Genomic DNA, 23,730 nt, shown 5'->3' with positions numbered 1-23,730 from the left:
ACTACTGTAAGTGCATCTCCCTATTACAGGGGCAGTTACAAGGATCATAAAGCGAAATAGTTGCAGGTCCGCGTTTTATGTGATTTGTAAATGAGCTGTTCCTGCTTAAATACTACAGATGCGTCTTCATACATCCAGCCTTAATAAGCCATGCAGCGTGAGATGACTGGAATGAGTAAGCCGCCTGGTCGCATGAAACTCTCTCGTTGGTTGTCTTTGTTTGCTGAAAATGCATCTTGGTCGCAACGCAATGCGACTAGGACGCATGAGGAGACTGCGCTGATTAATTTGATATGACACTTGTATGTCGCATGTGACTGAGTCTATGCGGAGCAGAACTCAGCCGCATAAAGATATACAAGTGGCCTATATCAGATTACTCAGCACAGTCTCCTGGTGCGTCCTAGTTGCACTGCGCTGAGACTAAGATGCATTTTTCAGCAGAAAGGCCAAACACTAGAAGATTTTTATGCGAGCTGGCGTGCCAAGAGAGGTTTGTTTGGAGCGACTGCAGCAAAGATGTAAGAGGACATATCTGTACTTCGGTTTGTTACCACTTTTGTTTTGAATTTTAAGTTTTAGGGCGGTATCCTATTAGTCCCGATTCTACTTCAACCAATCAAAACAGCCGGATATCGCAATGTGTGATCGATGGTCATTATTGTAGTATCCAATTAGAGGCCGTTTTGATTGCCCGAAATTGGACCCGCAATCTCGCGAAAACACATGGGAACCAGGGATAAGTCCCCTATTCCATGTGTTATTGCGGGACCTCCGGACATTTATGACGGATTATGCTTCAGGTTCCTGAGGAGAGAATAGGATGCCGGCATTGGGGCTTATAGGATTGCCCCCCGGCGATCCTATTAGCAGTGATAACGTACCGCTGCTGATAGGATACTGCCCCAAGTCTTAAAGCTGATTCACATCTAGTCCTGAGTTCTGCAAACCTTATATTCCCACGTATTTAATAGGAAATTGCTATATGTGCGGAGTGTGAAACAGGTTATGGTTTTTGCTTTTTACTGTTTCCTAGGGGTAAAGCTAAAGTCTGCTAAGATACAGACGGGTTCCCATGAGCTAACGAGAGCTATTACCAAATCGCCTGAATTTTCAGTACCAAAGGATTATGGGCCGCAGTATGTGTTCAGTCCATCCAGGGAGACTGATACGTCATGCGTTGCTATGGAGGGGCATCTCATCCCAATGGCTATTCCACTAGGTAAGAGAGACACACTAGTTTACAGCAGTGGTTCCCAAATTTTCTTGAATTACAGCACCCTATAGTATCTGGTGTTTCTCTAACGTCCTAGTGGATGCTGGGAACTCCGTAAGGACCATGGGGAATAGCGGGCTCCGAAGGAGGCTGGGCACTCTAGAAAGATCTTAGACTACCTGGTGTGCACTGGCTCCTCCCACCATGACCCTCCTCCAAGCCTCAGTTAGATTTCGTGCCCGGCCGAGGTTGGATGCACACTAGGGGCTCTCCTGAGCTCTTAGAAAGTTATAGTCTTAGAATTTGTTATTTTCAGTGAGACCTGCTGGCAACAGGCTCACTGCAGCGAGGTACTAAGGGGAGAAGAAGCGAACTCGCCTGCTTGCAGCCGGATTGGGCTTCTTAGGCTACTGGACACCATTAGCTCCAGAGGGATCGACCGCAGGCCCAGCCTTGATGTTCGGTCCCGGAGCCGCGCCGCCGTCCCCCTTACAGAGCCAGAAGCAAGAAGATGGTCCGGAAAATCGGCGGCATGAAGACTCTGTCTTCACCAAGGTAGCGCACAGCACTGCAGCTGTGCGCCATTGCTCCTCTCACACACTTCACACTCCGGTCACTGAGGGTGCAGGGCGCTGGGGGGGGGGCGCCCTGAGGCAGCAATAAAAACACCTTGGCTGGCTAAAATACCTCAATATATGGCCCCAGGGGCTATATATGAGGTAAATACCCCTGCCAGAATTCCATAAAAAACGGGAGAATAGGCCGCGAAAAAGGGGCGGAGCCTATCTCCTCAGCACACTGGCGCCATTTTTCCCTCACAGCTCGGCTGGAGGGAAGCTCCCTGGCTCTTCCCTGCAATTCTACAGAGGGAAAAGAGAGGGGGGGCATTAAAATTGGCACTGTATACAGTATATTATATAAAAGCTATTAGGGACATAACTCAGTTAGTCCCTGTATATATATAGCGCTCTGGTGTGTGCTGGCATACTCTTACTCTGTCCCCCCAAAGGGCTTTTGTGGGTCCTGTCCTCGTTTAGAGCATTCCCTGTGTGTCTGCGGTGTGTCGGTACGGCTGTGTCGACATGTTGAATGAGGAGGCTTATATGGTGACAGAACAGAGGCCGATATATGTGATGTCGCCCCCTGTGGGGCCGACACCAGAGTGGATGGATAGGTGAAAGGTATTAACCGACAGTGTCAACTCCTTACATAAAAGGGTGGATGACGTAACAGCTGTGGGACAGCCGGCTTCGCAGCCCGCGCCTGCCCAGGCGTCTCAAAGGCCATCAGGGGCTCAAAAACGCCCGCTCTCTCAGATGGCAGACACAGATGTCGACACGGAGTCTGACTCCAGTGTCGACAAGGTGGAGACATATACACAATCCACTAGGAACATCCGTGACGTGATCCCGGCAATAAAAAATGTGTTATACATTTCTGACTTTAACCCAAGCACCTCTAAAAATGGGTTTTAGGTTTGGGGAGAAAAAACAGGCAGTGTTTTGTTCCCCCATCACAGGCATTCCCAACCACGGTCCTCAAGGCACACTAACAGTGCAGGTTTTAGTGATATCCAGGCTTCAGCACAGGTGACTTAATTAGTAGCTCAGTTATTTTGATTTAACCATCTGTGCAGCAGCCTGGATAGCACTAAAACCTGCACTGTTGGTGTGCCTTGAGGACCGTGGTTGGGAATGCCTGCCCCATCAGATGAATAAATGAAGTGTGTGAAAGCGTGGGTTCCCCCGTTAAGAAACTGGTAATTTATAAAAAGTTACTGATGGCGTACCCTTTCCCGCCAGGTGGATAAGTTACGCTGGGAGATATCCCCTAGGGTGGATAAGGCGCTCACACGTTTGTCAAAAAAGGTGGCACTGCCGTCTTAGGATACGGCCACTTTAATAGGTACCTGTTGATAAAAAACAGGAGGCTATCCTGAAGTCTGTATTTACACACTCAGGTACTAGACTGAGACCTGCAGATAGTGCTGCTGCAGCGTGGTCGGTGACCCTGTCAAACAGGGATACTAGTTGGCAAACATAAAAACATATTAAAGACGTCGTCTTATATATGGGGGATGCACAGAGGGATATTTTGCCGGCTGGCATCCAAAATAAATGTAATGTCCATTCTGTCAGGAGGGTATTAGAGACCTGTCACTGGACAGGTGATGCTGACTTAAAAAGCGCATAGAGAGCCTTATAAGGGTGAGGAATTATTTGGGGATGGTCTCTGGGACCTCGTATCCACAGCAACTGCTGGGAAGAAATAATTTTACCTCAGGTTTCCTCACAGACAAAGGTACAGTCCTTTCGGCTTCAGAAAAGCAAGCGGGTCAAATGGCGCTTCCTTTCTGTACAGAGACAAGGGTAGAGGGAAAAAAGCTGCACCAGTCAGCCTGTTCCCAGAATCAAGATTCTTCCCCCGCCTCCTGTGAGGCCACACCATGACGCGGGTGCTCCACAGGTGTAGCCAGGTACGGTGGGGGGCCGTCTCAAAAATTTCAGCAATTAGTGGGCTCGCTCACAGGTGGATCCCTGTTTCTTTCAAGTAGTATTTCAGGGGTACAAGCTGGAATTCGAGATGTCTCCCCCCAGCCGTTTCCTAAAATATGCCTTGCTGACAACTCCCTCAGGCAGGGAGGCTGTGCTAGAGGCAATTAATAAGCGGTATTCCCAGCAGGTAATACTCAAGGTGCCCCTACTTCAACAAGGACGGGGTTACTATTCCACACGGGTTGGGGTACCGAAACCGCATGGTTCGGTGTGACCCATTTTATATTTAAAATCCTTGAACACAAAAATTCAAGTTCAAGATGGAATCGCTCAGGGCGGTTATTCCAAGCCTGGACGAGGGGGATTACATGGTATCCTGGGACATCAAGGATGCTTACCTGCATGTCCCCATTTACCATCCTCGCCAGGAGTACCTCAGATTTGTGGTACAGGATTACCATTACCAAGTCCAGACACTGCCGTTTGGACTGTACATGGCACCGAGGGTGTTTTATCAAGGTAATGGCCGAAATGTTGATACTCCTTCAAAAAAAGGGAGTTGTAATTATCCCGTACTTGGACAATCTCGTTATAAGGGCGAGGTCCAAGGAGCAGTTGGTAGTCGGGGTAGCACTATTTTGGAAAGTGCTACAACAGCATGGTTGGATTCTAAACAGTCCAAAGTCACAGCTGGTTCCTATGACACGTCTACTGTTCCTGGGGATGGTTCTGGACATAAACCAGAAATAGTGTTTCTCCCGGAGGAGAAAGCCAAGGAGTTGTCATCTCTAGTCAGAGACCTCCTGAAGCCAAAATAGGTAGCGGTGCATCATTGCACGCGAGTCCTGGGAAAAATGGTAGCTTCCTACGAAGCAATCCCATTAGGCAGGTTCCATACAAGAACTTTTCAGAGGGACCTGTTGGACAAGTGGTCCGGATCGCATCTTCCGATGCATAGGCTGATAACCCTGTCTCCAAGGACCAGGGTATCTCTACTGTGGTGGCTGCAGAGTGCCCATCTTCAAGAGGGCCGCAGGTTCGGCATACAGGACTAGGTCCTAGTGACCATGGATTCCAGCCTTTGAGGCTGGGAGGCAGTCACACAGGGAAGAAATTTCCAGGGACTTTGGTCAAGTCAGGTTATTTCCCTACACATAAATATTCTGGACCTGAGGGCCATTTACAATGCCCTGAGGCCGGCAAGGCCTCTGCTTCAAAACCAGCCGGTACTGATCCAATCAGACAACATCACGGCAGTCGCCCATGTAAACCAACAGGGCGGCACAAGAAGCAGGATGGCGATGGCAGAAGCCACAAGGATTCTCCGATAGGCGGAAAATCATGTGTTAGCACTGTCAGCAGTGTTCATTCCCGGAGTGGACAACTGGGAAGCAGATCTTCTCAACAGACACGACCTCCACCCGGGAGAATGGGGACTTCCTCCAGAAGTCTTCCAATAGGATTGTACACCATTGGGAAAGGCCACAGGTGGACATGATGGCGTCCCGCCTCAACAAAAAGCTATAAAAGATATTGCACCGGGTCAAGGGACCCTCAGGCGATAGCTATGGACGCTCTGGTAACACCGTGGGTGTACCAGTCGGTTTATGTGTTCTCCCCTCTGCCTCTCATACCAAAGGTACTGAGAATAATAAGAAGGCGAGGAGTAAGAACGATACTCGTGGATGGCCAAGAAGAGCTTGGTACCCAGAACTTCAAGAATTTATATCAGAGGACCCATGGCCTCTGCCACTCAGACAGGACCTGCGGCAGCAGGGGCCCTGTCTGTTCCAAGACTTACCGCGGCTGCGTTTGTCGGCATGGCGGTTGAACGCCGGATCCTGAAGGAAAAGGGCATTCCGGAGGAAGTCATTTCTACGCTTACTAAAGCCAGGAAAGAGGTTACAGCAACTCATTATCACCGCATATGGCGAAAATATGTTGCATGGTGTGAGGCCGAAAGGGCCCCAACAGAGGAATTTCAACTAGGTCGATTTCTGCATTTCCTGCAAGCAGGAGTGACTATGGGCCTTAAATTGGGTTCCATTAAGGTACAGATCTCGGCTCTGTCGATTTTCTTTCAAAAAGAACTAGCTTCAGTACCTTAAGTTCAGACATTTATAAAAGGAGTGCTGCAGAGTCAGCCCCCGTTTGTGCCTCCTGTGGCACCTTGGGATCTCAACGTGGTGTTGAGTTTCTTAAAATCACATTGGTTTGAACCACTAAAAACCGTGGATCTGAAATATCTCACGTGGAAGGTGGTTATGTTATTGGCCTTGGCTTCTGCCAGGCGAGTATCAAAGTGGGCGGCTTTGTCTTGTAAAAGCCCTTATTTGATTTTTCATATGGATAGGGCAGAATTGAGGACTCGTCCCCAGTTTCTCCCAAAGGTGGTGTCAGCGTTTCACCTGAACCAGCCTATTGTGGTGCCTAGGCTACTAGGGACTTGGAGGACTCCAAGTTGCTAGACGTTGTCAGGGCACTGAAAATATATGTTTCCAGAACGGCTAGAGTCAGAAAATCTGACTCGCTGTTTATCCTATATGCACCTAACAAGCTGGGTGCTCCTGCTTCTAAGCAGACTATTGCTCGTTGGATTTGTAGTACAATTCAGCTTGCACATACTGTGGCAGGCCTGCCACAGCCAAAATCTGTCAATGCCCATTCCACAAGGAAGGTGGGCTCATCTTGGGCGGCTGCCCGAGAGGTCTCGGCTTTACAACTTTGCCGAGCAGCTACTTGGTCAGGGGCAAACACGTTTGCAAAATTCTACAAATTTGATACCCTGGCTGAGGAGGACCTGGAGTTCTCTCATTCAGTGCTGCAGAGTCATCCGCACTCTCCCGCCCGTTTGGGAGCTTTGGTATAATCCCCATGGTCCTTACGGAGTTCCCAGCATCCACTAGGACGTTAGAGAAAATAAGAATTTACTCACCGGTAATTCTATTTCTCGTAGTCCGTAGTGGATGCTGGGCGCCCATCCCAAGTGCGGTTTATCTGCAATACTTGTACATAGTTATTGTTAACTAAATCGGGTTATTGTTGAGCCATCTGTTGAGAGGCTCTATTGTTTCATACTGTTAACTGTGTTTCATATCACGAGTTGTACGGTGTGATTGGTGTGGCTGGTATGAGTCTTACCCGGGATTCAAAATCCTTCCTTATTGTGTACGCTCGTCCGGGCACAGTACCTAACTGAGGCTTGGAGGAGGGTCATGGTGGGAGGAGCCAGTGCACACCAGGTAGTCTAAGATCTTTCTAGAGTGCCCAGCCTCCTTCGGAGCCCGCTATTCCCCATGGTCCTTACGGAGTTCCCAGCATCCACTACGGACTACGAGAAATAGAATTACCGGTGAGTAAATTCTTATTTTTTTGTTTGATTTTTTCCACAGCACCTCTAGGCCTAAAGCTTCTTACTGAGAAATTCAGAAAAAAAATATTCTGTTAAATACATTGTGCCGACCTGTCCTACTTATGGGTGTAGTATGAGTGGCCGACGCTCGGGATCCCGGCGCCCAGCATGCCGGGATCGTAACGGAATGCCAGCAGTGGGGCAAGCGCAAAAGAGCCCCTTGCTCGCTGTTCTCGCGACGCTGCTTGCTATTTATTCTCCCTCCAGGTGGGTCGTGGACACCCCAAGAGGGAGAATAGTTGTTGGTATACCGGCTGTCGGGATTCCGGTGTCGGTATGCTGTGCGGCGGGATCCCGACAGCCGGTATATTGAGTGCCTCCCTTAGGGTCAGTTACGTGCTGGTGGACAGGAGTAGCCACTGTCCACATACTGTATTTTATGATAGGCAAAACCAGAGCTGGTGGCTGCCAATCACATTGACCATAAATTGACATGTGATCCTGGACCAGCAACCTGTGGCAAGTTCTCAGTAACCAAGGCACCTGAGGGGGCGGGGGCTTTTGTCTTTACAAATAAATGATGCCTGTAAATGCATTTGTACATTGCTGAAGCCTTTTACAAGTTTGTCTAACCCTATAGAATATGTCTTAGGACAACACTTCAGTCTGCAGACAGCACATGGGTACAACCCCTGCTATGTACAAGCTATCTCTGGGGTTCCACTGTGGCCCTGATTCTGATTTGGAAGTAGAGCAAAAACAAAACAAAAAACTTGCTACTGTACACCTGGGCAAAACCATGTGCACTGCAGGTGGGGCAGATGTAACATGTGCAGAGAGAGTTAGATTTGGGTGGGGTGTGTTCAAACTGAAATCTAAATTGCAGTGTAGAAATGAAGCTGTCTAACATTGTATCCTACATGCAGAATTAGCCGGTATTTACCCTGCACAGAAACGATATAGATGTATTTGCTCCCCTTGCATGGCAGTTGGTTTGTTCCAGATACAAAGGTACTTGCTGTTTTTGCTTTACGTCCAAATCAGAATCAGGCCCTGAGCTGAGAGAAGAGAGATCAGTTATAAGGGTAGGGGTACAGGAACAAATCTGATTGCCTGCAGAGATGTTTGTCTAACTAGTTCATTACAACTTCTTTTAATATGAATGTAACTCACTAGGTACCAGTGTCATCACTGCGTCATCACTGTTACCAAATAAATGATGAGCCATACTGATAAGTTGGTTTATACCACAAGGCTTCCCTGTGTGTAATGTGTAAATTACACGATTGTGTGACAGTCTCCGCTTCCACAGTGGTTTCTCAGCCGCTGCACTACATATAGCGCCGCTTAGGTCTGCAACCTACCTTTTCTGACTATTTACCAAAGTCAAGTGACCAGAGCTGTCGTATAGATGGAAAGAGCTTTGAGTAATGCGTTTTTATTTCCGCCACTAGATGTCACTTCAGGATGCTCTCCCAAGGCAGAGACGTAATATACATGTCACCTCGTATGACTGGAAGCCAGCCTCCCGCTGCTCGTCTAGGAACAAAATGGTTTTAATTTAGCCATTAAATCTGCATTTTATTCTTTTTACATTTTAGACATCAATATGTATTATTCTGTGGTCACTAAACACCGACTAGAGAAATTGAGTCATCCAGTCTATGACTGTTCAGCACCATGTCAGTTTCTAATTAGGTTAATTTGTTTTTGGTGGCTGAAGATGGGAGATGTGAACCGAACAGCCTGGCATTCCGTTTTGTGAGGCAGAGACACTTAAATTGAACAAGTCAGGCGACACTTGTGTTATATTGTGTAGTGTCTCCATCTGCAGTAGGGGACCAGAAATGGTGAGTTATGCTGTGCCTTCTAGGACCTAGAGCAATGGGACCTCTTTCTCCTATAACTCCCTGCTCCCTTACTCCCTGCTCCTGTGCCATAAGGCATGGTGCCTTATGTTCCTATTCCCTTTCTTTATTTGTATCCACATAGACTGTAGATTGTAGCGAGTGGTATGCACCCTCCATCCACCCTCTCCTGACATGGGGATCCTGTGCCCCCCAGCCCTCTACCTGGTTAAAGCGGGTCAAGTGGAGCCGCAGCCATTTTAGAAGCGCAGGAGATATAACTGCTTCAGTCTCAGCACAATTTCCTGTTTTAGTTTCATGGTTATTTAAAAATATATTTCATATTAGTCAGATGCTATCAGCGCTTTATATTCTTTCTGTACAATGGGCCTAATTCAGACCTGATTGCAGCAGCAAAATCTTACTCTAATGGGCACAAGCATGTGCACTGCAGGTGGGGCAGATATAACGTGCAGAGAGAGGTAGATTTGGGTGGGTTATTTTGTTTCTGTGCAGGGTAGATACTGGCTGCTTTATTTTTACACTGCAATTTAGATTACAGTTTGAACACACCCCACCCAAATCTAACTCTCTCTGCACATGTTATATCTGCCTCCCTGCAGTGCACATGGTTTTGCCCATTAGAGAACAAATTTGCTGCTGCGATCAGGTCTGAATTAGACCCAATATCCAGTCTATAGGGCTGAGCAGTGGCCACAGTTACCCTCTACTGTCATAGAGATCCTGGAGACATGGAGTTGCTGGAGGAGAAGGTACTACATGCCACATAGCACTGAGTGCAAAATTAGCATCGGAGAGTAGTGGTATCTGTCTATGAGTTTTCCAAGGAGGTACCTGTCGCTGAAGGTGATTGCATTGGAGCAAGCCTGTCAATGATAGTCCATGTATCTAGGGTGGGACCATGAAGTCTGTCACAGCATCATGCTTACAGTAGGCTAGCGGTACAGCTATGGACACCGCTGCACAATCCACCGGACGCTGACTGCTGCTTTCTATGGATCATCTAGATCTGCTTTGTGCTTCCTTTTTTTTCCTTGTTATTGGAGTAGCTACTGGGATTGACATCTATTTCTCTTGACATCCCTGTAGAGTTATTTCCTTTCATGGCACTAGACCAAAGTACCTGCTGGACAGCCAGGCACCCTCTAACATTACGCAGTCTCAAGTGACACCTTCTAGGTTAGAGACACCACACCCTCGCCATTTCAGCAATGTCAGATCGTACTGGTTTCCCGGGTTCCAGTTCTTGCAGGGTAGGTCTTGGGTCACAACTTGCCAGTGTGTCCCTTAGCCCACGTGAGCCAGGCCTGCCAATCCATTGTGGGACTGTTAAGAGACTTACACACTTCTTGTACAAGTACTTTGCCTGGAATTGTGTGGACTATTTAAAATCTCTAGAGGAACGTCTTTGGACAAGGAAAAGTGCAATACTAGCTATGACTCTTTACAATCTTTTGTCCCTTCCCTGAGAGTGGCCTGGAAATGTCATGAAGGATGCCACGAGGGGGAAGCGAGTACTTTCCTTCAGCGGAATAGACCCAAATGTCATTCTCCAGCTTAAGAGTTCTTTGAACACCACTTAGTGCCAGGCAGTCTGTACACGAGCTATGCAGGCCAGGAGGGAGACTTTCTGGGATTTGTATATTAACAAACGTTAAATGCAGATGAATATTCAGAGATGGTGGAAGCTCACTTTCTCCTCTTATGTAAGTCATGTTCTCTCATGATCACATTAGGTAACTAACTCTACCATCTGCATCAGTAGTATTTATACTATTCCAAGCTATCCCTGCTCAAGAATTAAGGACCTTTCTGTTTTATTTTGGATCTCTGAATTCTCAAGATCATGTCTTTTTGGTCCGTGATTCTAGAAGAGACATTTTTTTTTTTTTTAAATGCAAAACTTGCTTTTTGGAGCTGGATAAGATTATATATTTTACTTTTAAATAAAACACTATGATTTTTCCATATAAACAGAAAATCAGTCCGTCCTTATGGGCCCTACACACTTGTTGACCCACCGCCGAGCTGCCCGACGACCGATACGGCCGGTGGACGACCTGGCGGTGGGGGGGGGGGGTTTCTTCACTCCCCCCGTCACCCGGCTCCATAGCAGTGCATGCTAATATGGACGATCTCGTCCATATTGGCCTGCATGCATAAGCGACGGGGCACCAACGATGAACGAGCGCGGGGGCCGCACATCGTTCATCGTTGGTGATTCCACACTGAACAATATGAACAAGTTTTCGTTAATTAATCAACGAGGACGTTCATATCGTTCAGTGTTATCTTTTAATGTGTAGGTCCCATTATTTAAACTGCTTGAGAAAGGATCCCCCAGGTGTTAAAATGAAATGTCCCTGGTTGGTAATAGAACAGTATCTACCAGTTGCAATTTTATGATGGTGGATGGGATGAAGATAAATTGCCAGGTCAATGTGCATATCACGGGGCCTAAAATAATGACCGTGTATGTTTATTTGTGATACTGTTTTGATTTCAGGACGGTCAAGGTTTGATGGAGCGGCTCCTTTACCATCATCTGTAATTCTTGGTCGACCTCATCCAGTAACGGTAAATGTGTCTGCTCCACCTGTGTCTCCTAAGCCCCAGGCAATGGCTGTGAAACCCAAGGTAGCAGTGGTGGAGATGAGATCTGAGAAGAAGGATCCCCCACAGCTGAGTGTGCAGGTACACAAGAGATTTAACCTTTCTCAGCTCTAAATAAACACGCAGCATCTATATACATAGGTCTACTTTCTTTCTCAGTCTTTGTTTATTTCATGGTTTGATCTTTTTATTTGCCTGTAACTTAAATACCCTGAAAGGGGCCCTTCATCAACAATGTCTTAGTCTTAAAGTTTGTATTAAAGCAAATGACTACATTACTTATTCATAAGTCCATTACTTCATGCATAGATATTAATTCAGACAACAAAGAGAGAGACAGCCGGGCGCAATGGTTAAAAGCTCCGCCTGGTTTATACTGGGTTCAACCAATAGACAGAACAGAGAGTGTGTGACCGCTCAGTACTAGGAGTAAGTTTGGACATATTATTTTTGTACAAGTCTTTGACTGTTTTAATATAACATGCGCTCCTAGTAGTGAGTGATCTCACTCTTTCTGTTCTGTAGATATTAATTTGACTATGCTGTAATTGTATACTCTAATTAAGGTGTCCATATATGCTGATTAGGGATCTTTTAGATATTGATCGGGACTGGCAGAGATGATGGCTTTCTCAAATCATATGTGCTGTTATCACCTGGCCTTATTGTACCTGTAACTAAAGTGACGCATCTGTAATATGCTTCCTCTTTTTCTAGGCGTTACCCTGTGTTGATATAGATAGCATAGCCAGTGACAGCCCCGACACAAGCCAGAGAGGTCAGAGTACTGATCCTACATCTCGTACACCCAGTCCTGCCAAACCAGACATACAGGTAACTGTTTACTGTCCGTGAAATGATTATTAATGTGAATATCCTCCAATTATGGCAAATTACTAGGAGTGGACAAAGTAATGTAAATGTAAGTAGCCATTGGGGTGGGCAGTTAGCCGTTGTGAAGTCCTGCCAGAGTTGGCCAGTTTAAACCATTATTTAAACCAAATGTATTTAAAAAAAAAAACCCACTAAGGTTTTTCTTATTATGCTGTGACTACAGGCATGGCATCTGGGATGCCTTTAAAGATAAAAAAATAAATAAATAAAATAAAGCCTATTATAAGGGTATCCCCCTGGTGGTAATCCATTCTTTTTGCTTGTGGTCTTCATTTGAGTGAGCTGAACCAATGCAGTAAATTTGCATACACAACAGAGATATAGGGAGGATGAACCAAATCGGAGAGGTACTAAATCTGCCTAGCATCAGATAAGATTCTACGAACTCCTCTCTTAACAATCCTAAAGGATCCAGAGAAAACCGCAACGAACATTCTCAATCTTAAATGGTAAACAACTCCAAAACACCTCATGGTTTAATCTCCTTCATGTTTATTCCAATTCATAACCTTCAGTCCTGTTGAGATGTCTCTAGGTGTACTTTGTAGGGTTTAATATGTTGAGTCTGTGTACTATATATTCAGATGTAATAGGAAAAATAAGCAGTAAAAATATTGGTTTTATTGATATATGTAAATTAAGTCCTATCAAAGCTTTAAGATTGTTAATGTTAGAAAGTATTAAAACATGGTTGATCAAGGTTTCTAATACATAGGAATGCTTCGCAGTATTAATATAATAACCAGGATTCAGTGTATTTTTAAAACATTAATGCAAAAAAAAAAAATTGTTAAACCAAACTTTAAAAAAAAAAATTATACCATGAGTCCTACTCAGGCTGCAATTTAAGCCTTGGGATTGAAGGAAGCGGCACAAAATACCTGCTACGCTCTGCTGTGGTCGGAAATAAGTGTTGCAATGCCAAGCCCCACTTACCTGGCTACCCAACAGTTACTTACAGGTGAATGATTCTTAGTTTATAGTAACCGACACTAACTTTTATAGAATGCCCATGCCTCACACAGAGGAATGTGTAGATATAGTTTTATCTTATCCATTATAGCAGGCTGTATGCAGACTCAGAGACTTAATTCTGCTACTACTACTTCATATATTTGGACATTTCTGGCACTCAGCACATCTACCACCAATTATGGCCTTTTCTTCTGCTATTAGGCCACTTGTTGTATTGTTGGAAAAATGTCACGTCTTACATTGCCAGGGCATCTCTAGGATGAAATAAAATGATTATCGGGAAGAGAATGTAAACAATGGAACTGTATTAAATGGATCATCTCTACAAATACTTACTAACACCTTCATAGAAATAATTTCCTACAACAAAATTATTCTACAGTCAGACTTTGAGTGCCGTGGACATAACTCATCCACATGCTCCTGGCTAGCACTAGACATAAATGTTTTGCAGATACATATTGCAGTTGACTGATGGATTCTTAGAAAGATATTGACTGCTTTTACAGTTGTTTGTTAAACTCCGTTCACCCCCCCAGAAAAGAGGACCTTTCGGTAGATTATATATCTACAGCCTCTTTAGTTGAATAGGTAATGGGTTAAAGCCTATGTATTCCATTAGAGCTTTCATTGCGTTCAGCACAGATGAATTATTCATACTTTAATTACTCATCCAACATAACAAACAATCCGCCTGCGAGGACTCCCTGCTTTTAAAGGTAATTTTATTCATTCTTCATTTTGGATTTTGGCAACTTTTCAATAATGTCACCAAACCTTACAGACTTGGAACTAATGGAAAACATCTGTGTGAATTGTGATAAAACAAGCTGTTTCCATAACATTAGACAACAGATTAAATTACAGAGTGAGGTTGCACTTGATTAAAGCACAGACGGTCGGGAAACAGATCTGCATTTTCTTTCTTGGACAAATAAAACTGTGTTTGCTTTACTTTCTACACACGTAAAGTATAGTGTGTGTAATTTGATGCTGCAATGTTTGTTAGAGCTCATGTATGGAAATCGGGTACAGTTCCATGCATTTGTGTATGTGCCTTAAAAACTGAAATCTGCAGAAAAAAATAGTGTTCTGGCTTCACCTCTGCTCTATTGTTTTACATTACAGTCTGATCCTTACTGATATGAAACGCAGAAACACAACCACAAAAGTATAGAACAACAACACAGACAAATGATATGGGGGGTCATTCCGAGTTGCTCGCTAGCTGCTTTTAGCAGCATTGCACGCGCTAGGCCGCCGCCCTCTGGGAGTGTATCTTAGCTTAGCAGAATTGCGAATAGAAAATTCTTAGCAGTTTCTGAGTAGCGCCAGACCTACTCACAGATTGCGATCAGCTCAGGCCGTTTCGTTCCTGATTTGACGTCACAAACACGCCCTGCGTTCGGCCAGCCACTCCCCCGTTTCTCCAGACACTCCCGCGTTTTTCCCTGACACACCTGCGCTTTTCCGCACACTCCCAGAAAACGGCCAGTTTCCGCCCAGAAACACCCACTTCCTGTCAATCACACTCCGATCACTTCAACGATGAAAATTCTTCGTTCGGACGTGAGTAAATCTACTAAGTTTTGTGCTAAAATACTTAGCGCATGCGCACTGCGTACCATGCGCATTTTTGCCTTAATCGCTCCGTTGCGAAAATCGGCAACGAGCGAACAACTCGGAATGACCCCCATTGAGTGGAATCATGCACCTACGTTCACACTATTGCAGTTGTATACAGAAGCTCAAGTATGTCTAGGCCAGTGATGGCTAACCTTGACACTCCATCTGTTGTTGAACTGCACATCCCAGCATGCCCTGCATCAGTTTTAGCATGGCCAAATAGCAAAACTGTAGCAAGGCATGCTGTTATGTGTAGTTCAACAACAGCTGGAGTGTCAAGGTTAGCCATCACTGGTCTAGGCCAATTTGCAGCATCTGCAGGAGTGCAAAACGTTGCGTTCATTATCCAAAAAATAGTCACAATTGCCACTGCAGTGTTACGTGCCGTTACGCAACAGCAGCGTTTGCTCCTGGTTTAACGAGTTAATGAATCAAGCGTGTTCCTTGCTAATTGATTGAAAGAGCTGGCTGCAGTTGTACCTTTTTGTTGCAGATGCAATATACTTCCATTAGAGAAAAAAAATCACATTTGCCACTGTATGTAAAGTGATGACTGTCTTAGGTTTCATGCCAGTCAGCAGCAGTAGCGTATGCGCCTGGTTTGTGCCCTTATTTTTTATTTTATTTATTTCTTGCAGCAAATTAATTTGCTACTGGGCATCCGTAAAGCTGCTGAACAACTCCCCATCTCCTATTAAAAATGTATTTCATTTATTTATTAATAGTTACTTATGTAGCGTCAGTATATTTTGTTGCGCTTTACAATTGGGAACAAACAGTAATAAAACAATACTGAGTAATAACAGACAGACTACAGGGAGGTATTCAATTAGTGCCATTATTCGACAATTTGAAAAAACTGCACTTTCCGCCCATTTGTAGGTCGAAGTCACATTCGACCTATTAAAAGCCCGTTCCGCTTTTTCGACTTGTCGAAAAATCTGTCAAGGTGAAAACCACGTGTATTGTCTACTTCGCCACCGATCCACGTGTTTTGTCAAATTTGCGGGCGTTTTCGCCAGTTTTTGGTCCATTTTCGCCCATGCTTAGTCGACAAACAAAAAAATCAAAAAGGCATGGCGAAAACGGAGCAAAACCTGTAGAAGACGCCCGCTTTTGAATACCCAGTGGTCAAATTAGTGCCAATTTTCAGACTGTCGTAAAACTCTGCACTAATTGAATATCCCCCCATAGAGGTAAATGGACCTTGCTCGCATGCTTACATTCTAGGTATTGATGCACAAGGATTGGCGATACCTATTGCATAATGGTACAGCCACTTGCTGGACCATTATGCTCAAACACACACACATTTTAAAGAATCTACAGTTAGTTGTAATTATGGGGCAGATGTATTAACCTGGAGAAGGCATAAGGAAGTGATAAACCAGTGATATGTGCAAGGTGATAAACACCCCAGCCAATCAGCTCCTAACTGTTAATTTATATATTGGAGCTGATTGGCTGGTGTGTTTATCACCTTGCACATATCACTGGTTTATCACTTCCTTATGCCTTCTCCAGATTAATACATCTGCCCCATAGTATGTCACTTGTGATTCTGTGATGAGACCTGGAAAACATGCCCTGTTAGTGTGTTCTGAGGACTGGATTTAGGAAGCACTTAAGCCAGAGGTTCCCATACGCGGTCCTCAAGGCACCCCAGCGGTCCTAGTTATAAATGTATCCATGCTTGGCCACAGATGACTTAATTAGCACCTTAGTCAATTTGATTTAACCATCTGTGCTGAGCCATGGATATACCTAAAACCTGGACTGTTGGGGTGCCTTGAGGACCACGTTTTGGAATTTCTGACTTAAGCACTACCTGCACATAACCAAACTGGTTGCAAGTAATATGGGGGCATCAGCCAGTCAGCTCCTAACTGTCATTTTTCAAATCGGTAATGATTGGCTGGTACGTTATCACTTTGCGCTTATCACCGCTTTATCACTTCTTTATTCCTTCTCCAGGCTTATACATCTGCCCCATAGTTTTCTCAGGTATGTGTGCGTTTTTGCCGCTGTCTGCACATATTCCTAATTTCGCAGGTATACCTTTGGCTTGTGTTATGACGTCTATGTCACACCTATCCAGGTGTCTGTCAGTATCGCACAAATCTGCCAGTGCGCATATTTATGTGGCCACTTTGCTGGGCATGTGCAGTGATTTCATACAAGATACTGTACGCAGCTTACATAAGCCTCTCTGCATCAGCCCATACATGTGTATTACTGAGGTACAGCAACAAGGCTTCACTTTGTGGGACAGGACTGCAGTAGGGCACAAAGCCTTTTTCACCCTGTAGATGTACTTAAATTCTGCTCTATCTTCGAGGTCTCAAACTTTTGTTCTTGTCCCTGTAGTACTTGTATTGGAATGTGTGCTGCATTTTGTAGTTGCACTTCTGTGAGAGATTGTGTTTCCAGGTGCTCTCGGTCCCATGTCGGAAAAAACTTTAATCCAGCCAATAAGCCACAGGTAATAAGGTAATACAGACAGACTTGATGCCCCCTCACTCTTGTGATTAATTTAGGACATAAATGAAGCAAAACTCTATAACATTTTGAGAAATATATAAACGCTTAAATTAATAATGGAGAAAGGGGGTAATTCCAAGTTGATCGCAGCAGGAAATTTTGTTAGCAGTTGGGCAAAACCATGTGCACTGCAGGGGAGGCAGATATAAGATTTGCAGAGAGAGTTAGATTTGGGTGGGTTATTTTGTTTCTGTGCAGGGTAAATACTGGCTGCTTTATTTTTACACTGCAATTTAGATTGCAGATTGAACTCACCACACCCAAATCTATCTCTCTCTGCACATGTTATATCTGCCCCCCCTGCAGTGCACATGGTTTTGCCCAACTGCTAAAAAATTTCCTGCTGCGATCAACTTGGAATTACCCCCAGAGTCCTCAACTGTTATTAGGTTGGATTTGCTCATTTACTGGCCGCCCACACAACTAGGCAGAGATTTTATTTCCAGTTGGTCAAACTTGGAGGGCCAAATATTTGGATCACGTGGGGGAAGTTCATACCCCGTTTACTCCCTGTAGTCACAAAATGTCCTTTGTTCTCTTTTAGTTGCCTGTTAACGTGGAAAGTGAAGAAGAGATCATGGCATTCCCTGGCAGCTCGCTTCACGCTCCAGAATTCATCCAGGTAACACAGTTACTGAGCAAGGAAGCTTGCACTCAGATGTTTTTCAGGGTACACTCGCACAGGTTGAAGCAGGTCAGCTTGAAACACAATCAGTGAATGACATCATTCTAATGACCACAAATTGCAGGCGATACAATACATCTTCCCACGGGTTGGGTTTGATTTGCCGGCGTTCAGGATGCCGGCGGTCAGAATACCGACCCGGCAAACCGATGATCCTTACCTTCCACCCCTGGCCCCCTAACCTACCCTCTCCACAGCCTAAACCTAACTCTCATCCCCGCCCTGCAGCCTAACCCAGGTGGTGCCTAAACCTAAATCCCTCCTACCCCCAACAGCCTAAACCTAACACAGCCCCCCCCCGTTGCCCCAATTTTCCCACCTTGTGACTGTGCCCTGAAATTGGGATTGTCCCACCAGCCTTGGAACAGTTGGGAGGTTGCGCTGGATATCTTCATGCTGTGTGGCTGCATCTCCCCCTTTACCTGGTATTCTAACATCTTAGACTGGGTAGGACTCTTTATCCATCTACCCCGGTAACTCACAGACAGTGATCATTATTACATCTGCTTTCTGCAACTTCTTTCTAGGATGATCCAGTAGATGAAGTCCCCGAACCATTATTGGAGCTTAATGGTTGGGGAGAGACCAATCCACCCCAGTATGGTGGAATTCCATTTCCACCTCCTGTACCTGCTCCACAAACCAATGCCGATATTCTTGATGGGATTATCACTAGGAAGGAGACCCTCGAGAACAGACTGATCAACTGGTATGTTGTATTTTTATTCTTGCATTGTCATTCATTATTACTGGGGTGCTTACAGTTGTTGTACAACATGAAATTATGTTAGCTCTATGGGGGATATCCAATTATCCCGGGTAAAACATCGTACACTTTTTTCCGATGTTTCACCGATTATTATTTTTACACGCTATCCAGATGGATCGCCTGTAAAAAAAACAAAAAAAAACCCTTCTCCCGGAAACACACCTGTTCAATGAAACCTGTGTGTTTTCGTGTGAAGCAGCCCCGTTTTCGGACGAAAACGGGGCTGTTTCCGGCAATTCTGCTTCGCCTGCCAGAGGCAGGTGAAACAAAATTCCTGATAAGCCGGCGCGTGCCGCAGCTTATCGGGGCTAATTTGTAGCCCCCGGCGGGACAATTAGCCCTGGTAAATTACCGTGGCTAATTGGATATCCCCCTATGAATGGTATGTTCCTGAGTTCTGCAGCTTATTAGTGTGACCATATCTCACAGCTACTTTGAGTAAATCCGAATATTCGATCTGAACAGCGTATTAAAAATGATGGGGTGTTGTGTATTTCTTGGACTACTTTGGCTACTCCTGCTTTGGGGTAGAGAGTAGCACCATTGGCAGATGGAACGCATGGTTACTACACCAGTTTTTCCCCTTATTGCACCTTTCTTCACCTATTGTCCCCTCTTCTGCTGCATGTAAACGTGTCTACGGTGTGTATTCCTTCAAATATTTAAGGGCATTTCACATGCAAGATCACAAAGATACAGTGTACAATCTGGATTTTTTTCAGGGTGGAGCAGGAAATAATGTCCCGAGTTATTGGAGAAATGCATGTGGGTAGACAGGACCTCGTCCCTGATATCCCTGTGTCCAGCAGTGAGAATAGTGAAGTAGAATCCTCTGATATTGGTATGTGGATTGTTCTGTATTGTGTTTCATTATATTTCTTTTAAGCTCACACGATGCAAATTTAGTGACCTTTGTGTCATCTGAGAGCTTGTCACTCATAACCCATCAATTGCATATCATCAGTTATATCTGACCAGCTGTTCACACTCGTTCCAGAATGACCGTCTCATGGTTGGTGCAACACCTGAACATTGGGATCCGTGCAATTTAGTTCGCATTGATCTGTTTTTATTGATTTATTATTTTTTTATTGGTCATTGATGCCTGTGAACTGTCATAAGGTATAGACCTCGAGTAGGCAACCTGTGACACTCCAGCTGCTGTGCAACGGCACATTCCAACATGTCCTGCTACAGTTTTGCTGGTAGATCCTGCTAAAACTGTTCAAGGCATGATGAAATCTGTAGTTCCACAGCAGCTGGAGTGCCACAGGTTGTCTACTCATGGTATAGACAATGGAAGACAGCAGTACAAATGGGATATAGTTATGTAAACACTGTTCACAATAGCGACACCGGGATCCCACACCCTCACAATCCCGACAGTCAGCATGCCGGGTAACGGGGACTATTCCCACTCGTAGGTGTCCACGACACCCATAGAGTGGGAATAGAACTCGCAACTAAGCCCGCAGTGTAGCAAGTGCAGCAATCCCGCAAGGGGCTTCGTTGCGCTGCCACCCCCTACTCCCTTCCCACTGGGCATCTAAAAGCCGAATCCAACCCGTACAAATACATGGGTATAAGTTTACATACAATAGAAGAAGCAGGTCCTGGGGCCAGAGAGCTTGCACATGAAATAGTTCATCATTCTGTAATACCCCTTTTCCACTACTGAGCACGGGTCGCAGCTGGGAGCCTGACACGGGTGCTACCCGGCTGCGGCCCGTGCTCAGCCCCCTTTCCCACTACGCTCACCAGCCCGGCATATTGTCGGGTTGGTGACGCTGCTAGTGACGCGGCAGGGGTGGCGCTGGGAGATCACATATTCTCCCAGCGCTGCCCTTCCATACAGTGTAAACGGGAGCCGTGTCGCATCGACATGGCATCCGTTTACACTACAACCCTACCCGGATCATTCCCGTGTCCTACCCAGGTAGCTACCCGGGTAGGATTCACGGGTCATTTGATACGGGTTTTTGCGGGGGGACCCTTTTCCACTAGCAAAAAACAAGGGTAAATGCGCGCCCCCGTGCCCCGTTTACTGTCAGCAGTATGGTTATCGGAAAATGTTTTTACAAAATAAAGATGGACTGTGGGCGTGATTCTGATCTGTACGGTATTGCAGAGCAGCAGGGAAGCGGCTGTGCAATACTGTACACATAAAAAGCAAATGCAGCAGAAGGTGATGTAGCGAGATAGACAACTCCTGCATGCATCTGCGATCCGAGTGCTGCGTCTGAAGACACAGCATCAGATCGCCACCATCTGTTGCGATGGTTGCAGCACACGGCCAGTCTGTGTAATCCGAAGCTTACACAGACTGTCCGTCGGAACCGGTAAGCCGTGTCCAGAAAATCTGCGTCCGACGACGCAGATCCTGAGCTCAGCACACTGACAAAGTGGGGTATGTTTTGTAAAACGGACCTGGTCAAACCCCCAAATGCTGCTGCATGTCGGTCATTCTACAGCTAAGGGGGGGACTGCGAGCGATATCGCAGGAACCGGTCACATATGCACTGAATGTGTCCTGTAGATACGATGTTCTCCCAAAATTGGATTTGTACGTAAACCATTGGAATTTGGTATGTCATTAATAATATCTGTCGGTACCATAATAAGTTACTGAGTTTGACCACTCATATCCTCATTTGTAGTTGAAACAGCTGGCGGTAAAGGCTTGCAGTTGTTTGTGGACACCGGTGTGCCTGTAGACTCCAGTCTAATTCGCCAGTATGTAAATGAGGCACTGGGGGAGATTATTGCAGTCATGCTGGGTGAAATCCAAAATGCGCCAGCTCCTCCGCCTCCAAAGAAGCCCGATGTACAGGTAGATATTGGTTGTAATCAGCAGTCTTCTTTTTATGCCATAAACTGTGCAGGTGTATTACCAGCTGTGGGTATATGTTACAGGGGGGGCAGATGTATTAAGCCCGGAGAAGTGATAAAGCCGTGATAAATGCAAGGTGATAACACACTAGCCAATCAGCTCCAATATGTAAATTGACAGTTAAGAGGTGATTGGCTTGAATATTATCGCCCAGTGTGTAGGGCCTATAGCTGCGCTTATATAGATGTTAAGAAGGTGCTGAGTGCCTAATGGTACATGCATAGTAAGAACCTGCCTGTAACTGGCAATTTACATATTGGAGCTGATTGGCTGGTGCGTTATCACCTTGCACTTATAACTGCTTTATCACTTCTCCAGGCTTAATACATCTGCCCAATGGTCTCTCCACCTAAAGCTGTTGTGTTAGCCAGCAGCTAAACCGCTTCTATGATACTTTCCATGTAGACTGGCAAGGTGCGCCTTTAGTCTTTTCACTGCAACAGTGGATGAAAGCAGCGGGTGGGCCGAGTGTTGTAGCGCTGGTTGTAGCGCTAGCGCGTTTTAGATAATACATAGGGTTGTATTTCATTGTGCAATATTTAGATTTGTGAAAATATGCTTCACTTATTGGGGGTAATTCCAAGTTGATCGCAGCAGGATTTTTGTTAGCAATTGGGCAAAACCATGTGCACTGCAGGGGAGGCAGATATAACATTTGCAGAGAGAGTTAGATTTGGGTGGGTTATTTTGTTTCTGTGCAGGGTAAATACTGGCTGCTTTATTTTCTCTAACGTCCTAGTGGATGCTGGGGGACTCCGTAAGGACCATGGGGAATAGACGGGCTCCGCAGGAGACTGGGCACTCTAAGAAAGAATTAGTACTACTGGTGTGCACTGGCTCCTCCCTCTATGCCCCTCCTCCAGACCTCTGTTAGAATCTGTGCCCGGAAGGAGCTGGGTGCATTTTAGTGAGCTCTCCTGAGCTTGCTATTAAGAAAGTATTTTAGTTAGGTTTTTTATTTTATTTTCAGAGAGCTTCTGCTGGCAACAGACTCTCTGCTACGTGGGACTGAGGGGAGAGAAGCAAACCTACTAACTGCGGCTAGGTTGCGCTTCTTAGGCTACTGGACACCATTAGCTCCAGAGGGTTCGAACACAGGAACTTAACCTTGGTCGTCCGTTCCCGGAGCCGCGCCACCGTCCCCCTCGCAGAGCCAGAAGACAGAAGCCGGCGGATGAAGCAAGAAGACGTCAAAATCGGCGGCAGAAGACTCCTGTCTTCACATGAGGTAGCGCACAGCACTGCAGCTGTGCGCCATTGCGCCCACACTAACCCACACACTCCGGTCACTGTAGGGTGCAGGGCGCAGGGGGGGGCGCCCTGGGCAGCAATTGAGTACCTCCTGGCAAAAGCAGCATATATACAGCTGGGCACTGTATATATGCATGAGCCCCCGCAATTTTTTACACCAAATCGCGGGACAGAAGCCCCCCGCTGAAGGGGCGGGGCTTCTTCCTCAGCACTCACCAGCGCCATTTTCTGTCCACAGCTCCGCTGAGAGGAAGCTCCCCAGGCTCTCCCCTGCAGACTCACGGTAGAAAGAGGGTAAAAAGAGAGGGGGGGCACATAAATTTAGCGCAATAATCATATATACAGCAGCTACTGGGTAAACACTAAGTTACTGTGTGATTCCTGGGTCATATAGCGCTGGGGTGTGTGCTGGCATACTCTCTCTCTGTCTCTCCAAAAGGCCTTGTGGGGGTCCTGTCCTCATATAGAGCATTCCCTGTGTGTGTGGTGTGTCGGTACGCTTGTGTCGACATGTTTGACGAGGAGGGCTATGTGGAGGCAGAGCAGGTGCAGATG

The 23,730-nt window shown here is 45.8% G+C and overlaps 1 protein-coding gene across 4 annotated transcripts in view; it reads left to right on the top strand.

Annotated features, from left to right (window-relative positions):
• KIAA0586 (KIAA0586 ortholog) overlaps window positions 1-23,730 on the top strand; it is a 216,562-nt gene that overhangs the window by 61,207 nt on the left and 131,625 nt on the right. For all 4 annotated transcript variants that reach the window (XM_063947395.1, XM_063947394.1, XM_063947397.1 and 1 more), the window contains exons 16-22: window positions 1,037-1,222; window positions 11,438-11,625; window positions 12,262-12,378; window positions 18,125-18,202; window positions 18,793-18,974; window positions 19,757-19,875; window positions 21,692-21,864. In XM_063947395.1, coding sequence (XP_063803465.1) covers window positions 1,037-1,222; window positions 11,438-11,625; window positions 12,262-12,378; window positions 18,125-18,202; window positions 18,793-18,974; window positions 19,757-19,875; window positions 21,692-21,864 — 1,043 coding nt within the window. The remainder of the gene's footprint in view (window positions 1-1,036; window positions 1,223-11,437; window positions 11,626-12,261; window positions 12,379-18,124; window positions 18,203-18,792; window positions 18,975-19,756; window positions 19,876-21,691; window positions 21,865-23,730) is intronic.

The sequence above is a fragment of the Pseudophryne corroboree genome, chromosome 12 (genome assembly GCF_028390025.1).
Source record: "Pseudophryne corroboree isolate aPseCor3 chromosome 12, aPseCor3.hap2, whole genome shotgun sequence".
Lineage (NCBI taxonomy): Eukaryota > Metazoa > Chordata > Amphibia > Anura > Myobatrachidae > Pseudophryne > Pseudophryne corroboree.
This window is presented reverse-complemented; position numbering and strand designations above follow the sequence as displayed.